This window comes from Sitophilus oryzae, unplaced genomic scaffold (genome assembly GCF_002938485.1).
Source record: "Sitophilus oryzae breed Bouriz unplaced genomic scaffold, Soryzae_2.0 scaffold_810_pilon_pilon, whole genome shotgun sequence".
Classification (NCBI taxonomy): Eukaryota; Metazoa; Arthropoda; class Insecta; order Coleoptera; family Curculionidae; genus Sitophilus; species Sitophilus oryzae.
Genome location: NW_022147429.1, coordinates 2941715 through 2955654, shown reverse-complemented (window position 1 = coordinate 2955654; position 13940 = coordinate 2941715). Strand labels below are relative to the sequence as shown.

The following is a 13940-nucleotide window of genomic DNA, read 5'->3' as shown; positions in this document are numbered from 1 at the left end:
TTTATACCGTATGATCGAAAAAAAACGGCGTCCAGTTGGCTTAGAAATGACGATCGATGACATTTCCCATATCATTTTACATATAAAATGACAGCGATCTTCATTTCATAGCCATCGCTGACGCCGTTTTTATTCGATCATACGGTAGAATCGCACTGCTGGTTTATAAATCCAAAAGAAGAAAAAATACAAAAAAAAAACGAGACTGAATCTTTTTTCTTCTTTTCGATTAATCAGGATGATATTAAATGACCCTTATGTCATATTATAACAAGAAGACATCAAACGCCTTAATGCATTTGAAATGTGGATGTATCGTCGCATGCTGAGGATAAGTTGGACGTGGAGTGCAGAAGTTTTAAACAGAATGAAAACTCCTGCATAATAAATATCAAAAAGACTTCCTACCTTGAACACACAATGCGGCACTCAGAATATGAAGAAATACAGCTCATAATAGAAGGAAAAATCGATGGAAAATGTAGCATAGGGAGGAAAAAGAAATATTGGCTACGTAACATAAGAGACTGGACCCACACCAACGGAAACACTCTTGTTCACCAAGCTCTGGACAGAGAGTCATATGCTATATTAATCGCCAACTCCAACAGAGAAGGCACCTAGGAGGAGGATGTCATATTACAAGTCTTCATTGCATTCTGAATTTTTGTCTTCCATTGGTAACCATTAGAAAACACAAGACTTTACACTAACTTCAAGGTAAAGATCAATGCATACCTGTCTTACGGTAAAAAAGGTGTAACACTGCAAATATTTTAAAAAGTATACCTAAGCAAATAAAACCATCGATTATGGTTGATCATACATGTTTGTTCCAAGTTAAAGATTGTATCTCTGCCTACAGTTGATTTTTCTAAGGCTGCATATCACGAAGGTTAGTAGCATTTGTTGAGGTTCTCTCGGGTTGTACGTTGTGTATTCTACATAATTCCTTCCTGTAGGTACAATTGACGTAAGTCTAATGTTTACATATCTGCAGTACCAATCAATTTTACCAATATAGTATCAGTCCTCCTTAGCTGATTTTCAATAAACCTTAACCCAGATATGCCTACCGTCCGTTTAAACATACACTTTACAAACTCTTGTAAAATAAAGATTCGGATATCCTTTGGTAGATGGCGCCACCAAGACAATAACCTGTTGATGTTTCTTCAGCAGATTTCCAATGAGTGGTTATTAGCAGGGGGGTGACAGTGAAATAGGAAAATTGGAAACAGTCATTAGTGTCATTCCTGTCATTCTCCTCACGACAAGTATGGCCGCCTAGACAAGGACAGCATTGTTTTTGTCTAACTATTGTCTAACTTCACAGTTTAGAATTGACAGATTTCAGTTTCAGAGACAACTTCAGATTTGTTCTAGAACAAAAGGTCTTTCAAATTCTGTTTTATATAATCATCATTATTTTCAGCTTATTCAACTATTTCCAATTATGGTGTAGTCCTCCTCACATATTTAGATACTCTCTGTGCAGTTGGGCACATTGTTGTCTATTGTTGGCTATGTCCAATGTAGAATGTAGAATGTTTAGGAGGGGGATTAATCACCGCGACCTTACAGATTCATTGTGTGCTTCCCTTTCTTGAATTATAACGGGTTATAACTCATCATAGCGTCTCAGGGCTCCAGATGCAAGTTCTCCATCTTCGACATCAGCCGTACCAAAGTTTTTTGCACGAACGGTTGTCATTTCGGTGCACTCAGTGATAAGGTGTTCTGGTGTTTCCCCATTTTCCCCACAGAATCTGCATTCGTCGTTGTTTCTCAGCTGAGGTACTCGTTGAGGAGACAGTGTCCTAGTTAAAAACCCCGTGACAATCCAAGATTGTTCTACTTAAATCAAGAAAAATCTTCGATTTTTCTCGATTTTTACCGGTTGTAAATTCTGAGGAACTTTTTCGAGTGTCTTAAACCGTTGGACGATTCCCATTCCAGGTTACGGATGGAGTCCTCCAATTCCGTTTAGCTAGTTTCCGCTTGGAAATCAGAACGGTTCGGGTCCAGTTAGTGGGGGAATGTTCGCTCGTTTTCTAGATAGATCGTTTGCTTTTTCATTGCCTTCTGTCCCCTTGTGAGCGGACACCCAGAGTAGGACTTTATTTTCTTTACCTAATTTGTTTAGTTTCTCTAGGCATTCTTTGACCAACTTCGAATTGCTGGTTACTGAGTTGATCGCTTTTAGTTCTGCTTGACTATGCAGGCCCAAGTTAAGTCCTAATATCATGGTCCCATCCCAGGTTCGATCTTCTTCTAGGTTTCTTAATTCCTCGTGCCATTTGAGAGATTTAACTCTGTGGAGGACATCTATTATCTTTTTATACAATACCGTATAATATATTACAAAATTTAAATTATAAAGAATCTATGTTATTAAAGGTAATGTGCTTTCATTTTCATTTTTGAATTAAAGAATTTTATGAAGGCAATTCGCATTCCGACACAATAAATAATAATTTAGAAACAGGGGCGGATTAAGGAATTTATTTTTTGGGGGGTGGCAAATAAAAAGTAATACAGAATGTGTAGAATATGATTTTTAGGGCGCCATTTTTGATCTAAAAGCCTAATATTTGACCCAATTTATAGATTTTAGAGAGGTCCGGGTCCCATGCCCCCCTCTGTATCCGCCACCAGAGGTGGATACAGGAATTTATTTTAAGGGGGGGCCCAAAATAAAAAGTAATGAAGAATATGCTTTTTAGGGCGCCATTTTTAACAAAAAGCCTAATATTAAACACAATTTTCAGATCTTAGGGGAGGCCCGGGCCCTATGGGCCCCCCTCTGTATCCGCCACTGTCCGCCACTATTTAGAAACATAAAAATTCATTATTATTTTAAAATTGTATTGTTATTTATTTTGTTTATTTAATATATTATGTACATGTCAGTTTTGATTTTTTAATTACCGAAAAATATAAAGCAAAATAAATAAACAGACAACATTATTTATGTTAACAAATAACTTTACACAGTCAAAGTATGATTTAAGTGAACGCATCAAGTTTAAAATTTCATACTTAAAAAATCATGATATTGTACTTCGTTAACGCTATGCTTTGAAAGGAATACATGCAACGAAAAGAAATGTGTTTGCACGGATTTGGAATATTCCATTTGATTTAGCATCTAGACGAATGAAGGGCGTGAAATGTCATTTAACTCCTCCCCCCTCCTCGAGCTCATCGTCTATCGGGAGGCTTCTGACACATATCAGCCAATGTCTAGAGGAATGGTTTAAATTATTTTCAAAATTGTGGGAATTTCCACCGATAGGTTTTCTTTTCTTCTTCTTACAGTGCCATACTCTATATAGAGCGTCGGCTACCTTTCGCATGTACTTGTGATGTGGGTCATCAGTGTTTCACAAGTACACGGGACCTACAGTTTATTGCCGAATTCGAACGACACTATTTGAGAGGCTGTACAAGGCAAATATACTCGAGGTGGTTTGCCACTGTCTTCCTTGAGGTGGCGGCTCGTTGGCCGCTCTATTTAGATAAATAAATATTTTTATTTAAATAAATAAAGCGACCGTACTGGCTGGGGTTCGAACCCAGTACCTTCCGCTCCGCAGATCGAAAAACTAAAGCTGGAGCTACGGCCGGCCAAGCTTTCTTTTAACTTATTTGAATTTGGTAATTAGTGACGAGGCAGATATTTGATAACAAAACTACCTATTTGAACAGAAACTTTACCTTGACAATTGACAATTACCTTGTTTCTTTTTCCATACATTGAATAGAATGTGACTGTAGCTTGCGATTTTTTTCCTGTTTTCTGATTGAAAACTGAACATCGATCGTATGGAGGACAATATAAATGTAAACTAATAGCTGTATCATAACTTGAGACGTTTTCCACTCTGTGAAGGCCTAATGAATCTAAAATAAAAGAAATGCTCATATTTTAGTGCTGAAGATTTGAAAAATTTGATCTTCATATTCGTCTAGTTTATTTAACCCTCAACTGGCGCGTGGTGAATTTTTGTACCGTTTACCTTGGGTCCAATGGACCCCAATTTTTTTTCAATTAAAAATAAATGATGAAGAGATTTTATAAAAAGTTTGTTATTTTAACACTGTTTACTATAAATTCAAACTTGTGAACAAACAATTTCTCTCTCTCTCTATGTCCATTCTTATTAATTCATTTTCAATAAATTAATAAGAATAGACATAAAAATAAAGTAAAACGCATTTTTTAGGAATTTTTGACAACAGAAATATAACTTGGCTAAGAAACCCATAGAAATTAAAAACCTATATATTTTATGATTTTCCCGTATTACTGAACGCACAGTTCACATATAGTTCATAATACTGAACGCACAAACAACTGAAATGTGAAGCTAAAGTAATAAATACAAATAATTTGTACGGGAAAATCATAAAATATATAGGTTTTTAATTTCTATGGATTTCTTAGCCAAGTTATATTCAAATATATATATATATATATATATATATATATATATATATATATATATATATATATATATATATATATATATATATATATATATATATATATATATATATATATAAATATATACAGGGTGTTTCAAAACAAATGCGAAAAACTTCAGGGTGTGATTCCTTATTTAAAATAAAGGGTAGTTTGCTTAATAAACGTTGGGTCAAAAGTCAACCATTAGGGAGATATCGCGGTACAAAGATGGCGGAAAAATAATGTTTTTATTTTTTATCTTGAAAACGAAAAGCGATAGACTAATAAAATTTTATGGAAGCATTACTATTATGAAAACACACTTTTTGGTAATTTTTTCACTTTTTTAAAATGAGTGGAAGGGGTTGAAATAAATTACCCCTATCATTCTTGTCAACGAAATTTAAAAGAAAATCTTATCAAACACATGCAAAAAAAAATTAATTTGGATAGCTTAGTTTGTTTAGAAACTTTTTATCTCTCGTGTTTTTTTTGATAAAACTCGCCGATTTGCAATTAAAAAATAAAATGTAAAGCATTACATGTCAGGAAAAAAACTTTTTAGATGAAGAACCTAGGGGCTGCTGTAATTTTTTAGGAAAAAATCTAGTCGGCCGCTGTCACTTTTTAGGAGGTTTCTAATATTATTTTATTTGACATTACTCTACTGCAATACGTTATTATTTTACGATCAGTTAATTATTCCGAAGCCTTTTTATGATCTATTTAATTGCGTAAAAAGGAGTTTTAATTACGTATTACATAATCAGTAAAACAATAATGGTTAATTTCACTAATGCTGAAATGGCAGATATGCATTTTATGTATGGGCGTGCAAATGGAAATTCCTTGGAAGCTTGTCGTCTTTATACAGAAATGTATCCGAATCGTAGACCTCCCCACCACAGCACGTTCACTAGGCTTCATCAAAGGCTGCATGAATCTGGAACTTTCGAAAAAAGAAGTTTGGATACCGGCCGACACCGCCAAATTCGAACACCCGAATTAGAAGTTGCTGTCTTAAATATTATTGAAGCGCAACCTGTACCAGGAAAATTGCAGCGGAATTAAATACTTGTGCATCAACTGTATGGAGGATATTAAAAGAACAGCAGTTATATCCTTACCATATACAGAGAGTTCAAGCTCTTTTACCAAGAGATTTCGAGCCGAGAATGACATTTTCCCAATGGTTTCATCAAATGAATATGGAAAACCCTTTTTTTTTGTTCAAAAATTCTTTTTTCGGACGAAGCTAGTTTCTCAAGAGATGCAATTCAAAACTTCCATAATAGGCATGTATGGGCTGAAGAAAATCCTCATTGAGTTATAGAATCTAGACATCAATATCAGTTTTCCGTTAGCGTTTGGATAGGAATTGTCGATGAACATTTAATAGGGGCCCCATTTTCTACCTTTAAGATTAACTGGTGAGTCGTATTTTTATTTCCTACAAGAATTGCCTCCTCTACTAGAACATTTACCCCTGCAGATTAGACGAGAGATGTATTACATGCATGATGGTGCTCCAGCACATTTCAGCATAGATGTACGAAGGTATTTAAATCTTAATTATAAAAACCGCTGGATAGGAAGAGGTGGGCCTCATTTCTGGCCGCCTCGATCCCCAGATTTGAATCCTTTGGATTTTTGTATTTGGGGATATTTAAAAGAATTAGTTTACGTTACACCTGTACAGGATATCGAAGACCTACGAAATCGCATAATTGCATCATGTGATATAATAAGAAATAATCCTGGACATTTTCAACACTTGTAAAAAATTTAATTGCTCCTGCAAAAGACGTTGTGTTTTTATTTGAGTTGCAATTTTTAAACTTTATTTTTTTTAACGATATTATTTTGTACTTTCATGAATTAAAATACAGAATTAAAAATGGTATTATCAAGGAAATAGTTATCAAAAGGTGTCGGACATGTTTGCTGCTCTGTATCCGAATAGACCGATACCTGGAAAATCTACAATCGCAAGGAATATCCAGAGATTTGAGACCAAAGGTATCCTAATAAATAACTGCAGATGTGAAGCAAGGCAGGAACAAAGAGAAGATGCAAGAAATGATACCAACTTGGAAGTTTTATTGTGCGTGGAAGAGAACGATGGAAAGATCAGCACAAGGAAACTTGAGGATGAAATAGGAATAGATCACACTACAGCGTTTCGAATTTTGTAACGACATAAATACTATTCCTTCAAATATGAAAAGCACCAAGAGCTACGAGATGACGTAATATGGCGACAGGCTTTTTTGTTTTGATATGATGGAAAGAGCAAACACGGATAGGGAATTTTTAAAAAACATATGTTTCTTAAATAATGAACCCAATGTTCAAAATTATCGATATTGGAACAAAGAAAACCAACACAGGTTTGTCGAAACAAGGACGCAATATCCATAGAAAGTAAATGTTTGGGCAGGGATATTCGGACTCAATATTATCGGGCCATTATTTCTTACGCGAAATTTAAATGCAGAATATTATTTGGAACTACTCGAAAATCATATTTTACCTGCTTTACATGATGCCGCTAGGGAAAATCAGGAAGTTTGGTACAAATAGATGGCTGCCCGGCAGATAGTACCCTGGCTGTTCGGGAATATTTAGACAATAGTTCTAACGGAAACGTTATTGGCCTAAATCATACAGTAAATTGGCCAGCAAGGTCTCCTGATATTTTGCCAAATGATTTCTTTCTCTGGGTCCATTTAAAACACAGGTTATACAAGGATAAAAATACCCAAATCTAGACGAGTTAAAAAATACTATTTCTGCCGAATGCAATAGAATTTCAGTTTACCAACTAGCGAATGTAAGAAGAGAATTTTATGATCGCCTGGGTTATTGTCTAGCAGTCGATGGAGGAATATTTGAACATCTTATTAAATCCTAAAGTTCTAACAATTTAATAGTACCAAAATTAATAAGTTTTTGAATATTGTAATAATACTATAATTAACCTTGTAATTGATTACTTTATTTTACTTTAATTCATATCAATTTGTGTTTATAAATACATCTTTAAGATTTCCTATGTAGGAATGAGTTTTCAATAATAATAAAGCACTAAATAGGTAAATTTCTGAAATGACAACTTCATTTGTCAATTATCTTTTACTTTGACTGGTGCTCATAAGTAAATACAGGGCCATAAGAAAGGAGAAATATTTAAAAAGAAATCGGCGATAACTCGTATACGGGCTAATCAAAAATATCTAAAGTTATTCTTTTGAAATGTGGGTTTTAGTGCTCTTCAATAAACCTAAATAGAATTATTCTCTAAAATAATTATGGAAGCCAATAATTGACCACATTAAAATGGGATTTCCTATGTCCCGTCCGACGATGTAACACCCGGCATCTCTTTCGTTTCTGGTATTGATTATTCAATTTTTTCACTTCTATAAGTAAGAAATTCAGAATCGGAGTTATGGTTACTCTTCAGAGAAAAATCAATGTCTCGACTATCTTCATATCACTTAAGTCTCTTTAAGTCACCAAACCACTCAATTAATGCTTCCTCAAAATTAGCATCCCCGTGACGCAATTTTTTTGGACTACCCACCATGCTAATAATGAAACATTCTTGGCGTGGTGGTGCCACACAGACCCCAATGAATCTTTACTTATTTCAAGAAACAATACTTGATAAAAATAAGTGCGGCTTTAACAGTTGCATATTGGTACCCTAACTTAAAGGTAAATGGCGTGGCGAGGCCTAAATGTTAAACGTAAACATTTTACAGAAGTTTAAATAGTGCTTGGGGTCCGTTAGACTCCACCACGCCAGTTGAGGGTTAAGTCAAATAAGTATTTAAGATTCAAAATAAAATTAAAGGAACGTAATATCCAATCAACATAAATAATGTTTTCACAATTTTTGTGGATAGGAATAACTCTTTCTTACAGAGGAGGTTTCTTTAGCTATCAGAATGCACAATGGACTCATTGAGGAATGAATAACACACTAACTTGTCTTAAATACTATAGGGATTTTCCTGATTCTTTAATACTATTAAGTGGCTATTTTGGAAGTTCAGCTAATATCAATATTTTCTATCAATTTAAAAAACAACTAACGTGTTTATACATAGAGTACGTGTTAAAAATTGATTATATTGATAATTTATGAATTTTTCGATGGACATTCCAGTGCCTTTTCTATTTCATTAATTTGCAAATATGCGAAGCACATTTCACAATTATTTATCATCACTTTTACTGTCTTAAAATTCTCGATGTGTGTAACGTTCATAAATATATATGTATATTATTGTTGCTAAATAGATAATAACAGTTAGACTTTCTAGATAAACAAATATTTAGTACGTCAGATTCAACAATTTTATTTCTACAACAATTTTAAGTTCTACTTAAGAAATAATTCTAGATCTCGCCAAATACATATAGGGGCAATATTCTATCGTCATTTCCGAATGCCATTAAGCAGTAAATGATGGGGTACTACTAGGGGCGGATACAGAAATTTATTTTAGGGGGGGGGGGCAGATAAAAAGTAATGAAGAATATGCTATTTAGGGTGTCATTTTTAACCCAAAAGCCAAATATTTAACGCAATTTATAGATTTTAGGGGGGGCCCGGGCCCCATGGGCCCCCCATTGTATCCGCCACTGGGTACTACAGAGATTGTGTTTGCATCTATCTATCTATTTATCTTATATACCGGGTGTTTCTCAAAAGTGGCTTACCCCTATAATTTTAGTTAGTATAGGATAGGCTTGGTGCATTACAGTTATTACATTATACCGCAGTGCTCGATACGGCAGAGATCAGAAGTTTTCGGCTGTGTATTTTACGTAGTTCCGATGTCGATCGCATTGAAATAATATTAAAATCGTGGCTTTGTCATAATATAAGTATTTTAGTTTTTAATGGTGCAGTTATTTTGAAATTGAAACTATAAAATACTCAGGTTTGTGTGATACGAAGTAGTTTCGGGTAGTAAACATTAAGTGAAAAAGAACCCGAACTGGGCGTCGCTTTGTGTTGTGACAATTTCAAATGTTAATAAAATTATCGATAAAAATGGTGTGTTACGAAACAAAGCAGAATCGGACCTATTAGTGGAGTGCTTTAAGCCCTTATGGGATACAAACCTCGGAATTCATTTACTGTGAACGAATTTTTATAAAACTTTTTGCATTGTATTGTTAATAAGATATATTACAAAGTTTACCGATTTAAATTCGTTGCTTTCACTTTAGTATTTAAATAAACACGCATATACAAATGCATACATACAAGATGGTTCCGTGTTCGAAAAAGCTCTGTATTAGTATTCCTATTTGAGATTTTCACTCCAAACCTTTTACAAAATATATTGTATTTAATGGTAGTTCACATTTCACAAATATTTTTATAAATATACAAGGCGAGTCAAATATATTTTTACACTTAAGTTTTAGTTTTTCAAATTAAATGCTTTATATCTGTGCAGTGAATTTGCTATAAAATTCCGGTTCCAAAAATACCTCAATACCATAGAGTATGCTAAGTGGTTTTTGAATTATGTCCACGTCCATGAGCACGTCAACCTAGACGTCCAGGAACCTTCGTATGAGAACTTCTAATCAAGACGATCGACTTGTTGTAAGTTTAGTCTGCTTCGGGACCAGAACTTACTAGATCTGTTGACTAGGACGAGGTTGTTTTGACTAGGAAAGCAAAGGCATGGTTTTAATGTAAAAATTACGAAAAAATGTTAGTGTCTTCTTCAAAAGCGAATATCTCCAACAAAAATAAAGCTAACGAGATGAACCGAAAAACAAACTATGGAGAAAGGATGTATCTAGACGATAAATTGATTTTTAAATTTCTTGCTGTTTTAACATGTTCCACAGGGTGTTTCAAACTTTCACCAAAATACCAACATTTTGTTTTTCCTTTATAATTAACAGATAATTTGGCTACATACTGCTTAAAAAATCATCAAAATCGGCCCACTAGAACAAAATATATTAAACTTTAAAATACCTCAAAGTTTTAAGTTGCCCATTTTTCGTGCCGGTGAATGTATTTCAAAAACTATACATTTAAGTCATATACTTTTCTAATGAAACTCGCCTTTATTTTTTTACTAGAATCCGAAAATCAATTAATATATAGGGTGTTCCATTACAAAAAACATAACTTTGATGTGTAACTTTTTGTGGGGACACCCTGTAGAACTCTATATAATTTTAGAAAATGCTATAAATTGACTTACATAAGCTCACAAAATTTCACTTCAATACAAACTTTTGTTCTCCTTGCAAAAACCGTGTCGTATATGACGCGCTACCCTGTATAATTCGATTTCAATCAAAATTTCAATGATTAGAATATAAGCAGAATAGGTATATCTTATGCATTAGATTTATTTATTTCAATAAATTTACTTAGAAAAAGAATTAAGAAAATCAAAAAATTAAGAAGGAAATAATTAATAATTTACTAAAATTACTAAAATAAAAAATTAAAAGCAACGGCAACGAAAAAAAAAATGGGTAAACATAAAAAAACATATTTTATCTGTAAAACACAATGCAGAAGGTTTCACATTAATACATTGACAGTAATTGAATTCCGAGGTAAAAGTCTCTGGGCACTCCACTAATATATTGATATGAAAAATACATCTTATTTTTACGCGAGGAACTCTCCACGATAGATGGCACATGTTATTTGAAACACCCTCTATATTTAACGAGGATATTTTTATAATCCTTACCGTTAATATAACAAACATCGTTAAGGTTTAATATTTTTCTACCAGATTCCTTAAGTTCGTCCTCTTCTTCTTTTGGCCAGTCGTATCTGACTTCCTCTAATGATCCCTGTAGAATTTTCATAAAGCAGTGTGAGTTTGCGTGGTCGTGAATACTGGAACCGTGACCTTCGCCCCAACAAAGTGCCATTAAGTTATATTTTCCATTTCCATCGTCTACTAAGTTCCTCGTGTATCTAAAATGGAATAATTTTATTATTTTTTTAGTTATAGTTCGCTTATATACCGGGTGTTTTTTAAAAGTGGCTCTCCTCTGTAACTTTTTTATTTTTACAGATAAAAAAACAAGATTTGGCCTGCTAGCATATACACAAAACATACATACATAAATCGGGATTGATTGACCTATTTAATTAGTGTCGGTCACTTCCTTTTTCACCCAAATTGACTACAATTTTTGATTTTTAAATGGTACCATCGATATTTTGTACTTTATTTGATAAATTTTTGAGATTTTCGCTTACAAACATATAGTATTTACAATTAATTTGAAACCACTTGATTAAAAATTAATGTTAAAACAACTAATTTAAACAAGAAGCCTTGAAAAAATACATTTCATCGTTGTTGAAATGAAACTTGGTAGCTCGTTAGCTTATTTGAAAAAATACATTTTTTAACGAATATACAGGGTGTCCCAGACTGATCGTGCATTAGAAGTTTCTAGAGAACTACAATATCTAGATCGGATATTTTTTGCACATCATTGTTCTACAACGAGATCTATCGATTAATATTTTCAATATGGCGGCACTTCTGGAAATACCGGAAGTTGACAGCAACTTTCTTATTTTAAATCTGTGCCACCATTTTGTAATACATGTAGAATGTAGAATGTTTAGGAGGGCTATTGTGTGTTCCCCTTTCTTGAGTTATAACGAGTTATAACTCATCATACAGTCTCAGGGCTTTAAGAAAAGCCAGTATCTGAGACGGCTCCACACAGGCCAGCTCTCCATCCTCGACATCAGACGTACCAAGGTTCATGGCACGAATGGTCGTCGTCTCGGCGCACTCAGTGATATGGTGTTCTGGTGTTTCCCCATTTTCCCCACAAAATCTGCATTCGCTGTTGTTTCTCAGTTTCAGCCTACTGAGGTGTTCGTTGAGGAGACAGTGTCCTGTTAGAAATCCCGTGACAATCCGAAGATTGTTTTTACTTAAATCAAGGAAAACCTTTGATTTTTCTCGGTCATAAGTTCTAAGAAACTTTTTCGAGTGTCTTAGACCGTTGGAGGACACCCATTCCAAGTTACGGATGGAGTCTTCCAGATTCTTCAGTTCCGCTTTCAGTTGGTTCCCGTTTGGAAAGCAGAACGGTTCTGGTCCAGTTAGTGGAGTGTTCGCTCCTTTTCTAGCTAGATCATTTGCTTTTTCATTGCGTTCTATCCCTTGGTGAGCAGGCACCCAGAGTAGGAGGACTTTATTTTCTTTGCCTAATTTGTTGAGCTTTTCTAGGCATTCTTTGACCAGCTTCGAATTGATGATTACTGAGTTGATCGCGGTAAGTGCTGCTTGACTATCGGATAGGATGGCAATTTCCTGTTTTCGATAGTTCCTATCTAAGATAAATTGTACGCATCTTTCGATAGCGCAAATTTCTGCCTGAAGGATACTGGGGTAGGTGCCCATTGGTTCGGAGTATTCAGTTTTCGGCCCAAATACTCCTATCCCTGTCCCTGCTTTGGTTTTAGAAGCATCAGTATACCTCGTGATGGTATGGTCTTTTATATGCTGAATAAGCGTTTCTTTCTTCCAATCCTTTTTATTACTCAATACCAGTAGCGTAACTTCAAATGTGAGGCCCCCCCGCAAGATTTTTTAGGGGCCCTTATATTAAAATAAAAAAAAAACACTAAAAAACATAATATAGCTTTATGTAGGTATATCAAGTCATTTTATATATATAAACAAAAATTTAACTTATTCCACATAAGAAAAAATAATAATAAAGGAATATAAAAAATAAAACTTTAAAAATAAATCAACATAAAACAAAACTTAGGTACTAAAAGAAAACTAAATAATAAAAATAAATAAACATAAATATAATTTTTCTAATAAAAATATGATTCAAATTAAAATAAATTAATAGGAACAAATAAAATGTAAAAAAGGAACAAATAATGCGGGGCCCTCAAAATCACGAGGCCCCCCCGCCACTGCGGGTGCAGCGGGGCCTACGCTACGCTACTGCTCAATACTACAGTGAGGTGTTTCTCAAAGTTGTAAATTCTTAGTATGTCATCCACTGGGAGTTGTAGAAGTGGAATTTTCTTTTTGAGGGTGTTCCAAGCCCCTGACCTGAAAATTCTCCCAGTACTATTTCCGTCAGTAACCATTCTAATCATTGTCGCATTGGCATAACTACCGACGACAATGTGCAGTGGTGTTAGGTCTAGAATGACCTCCATTGCTGCTGTTGGACATGTTCTCATGGCACCTATGATGCAGATACATGGCAGTCTCTGTACTTTGCACAGGTTTTGCCTTGCTGTAAGTTGCTCTAGTTTTGTATACCAAGCAAGTAATCACCTCTTAGTCTTACTATCATGGTATACATCCAGCGCAAAATGTTAGGGGCGCAGCCCTATCTATTTCCCGCCAGTGTTCTGCATATCATGAGAGCCTTTGTGGCTTTGCTGGTAATGTTCTTAATA

General features: G+C 34.4%; 1 protein-coding gene across 2 annotated transcripts in view; it reads right to left on the bottom strand.

Moving 5' to 3' along the window:
- LOC115888999 (cysteine dioxygenase type 1) overlaps window positions 1-13940 on the bottom strand; it is a 31585-nt gene that overhangs the window by 967 nt on the left and 16678 nt on the right. The window contains exons 2-3 of one of the 2 annotated variants that reach the window (XM_030908905.1): window positions 11224-11456; window positions 3721-3906 (exon numbers count right to left, since the gene is read on the bottom strand). In XM_030908905.1, coding sequence (XP_030764765.1) covers window positions 3721-3906; window positions 11224-11456 — 419 coding nt within the window. The remainder of the gene's footprint in view (window positions 1-3720; window positions 3907-11223; window positions 11457-13940) is intronic. The other variant, XM_030908904.1, reaches the window with a different exon arrangement.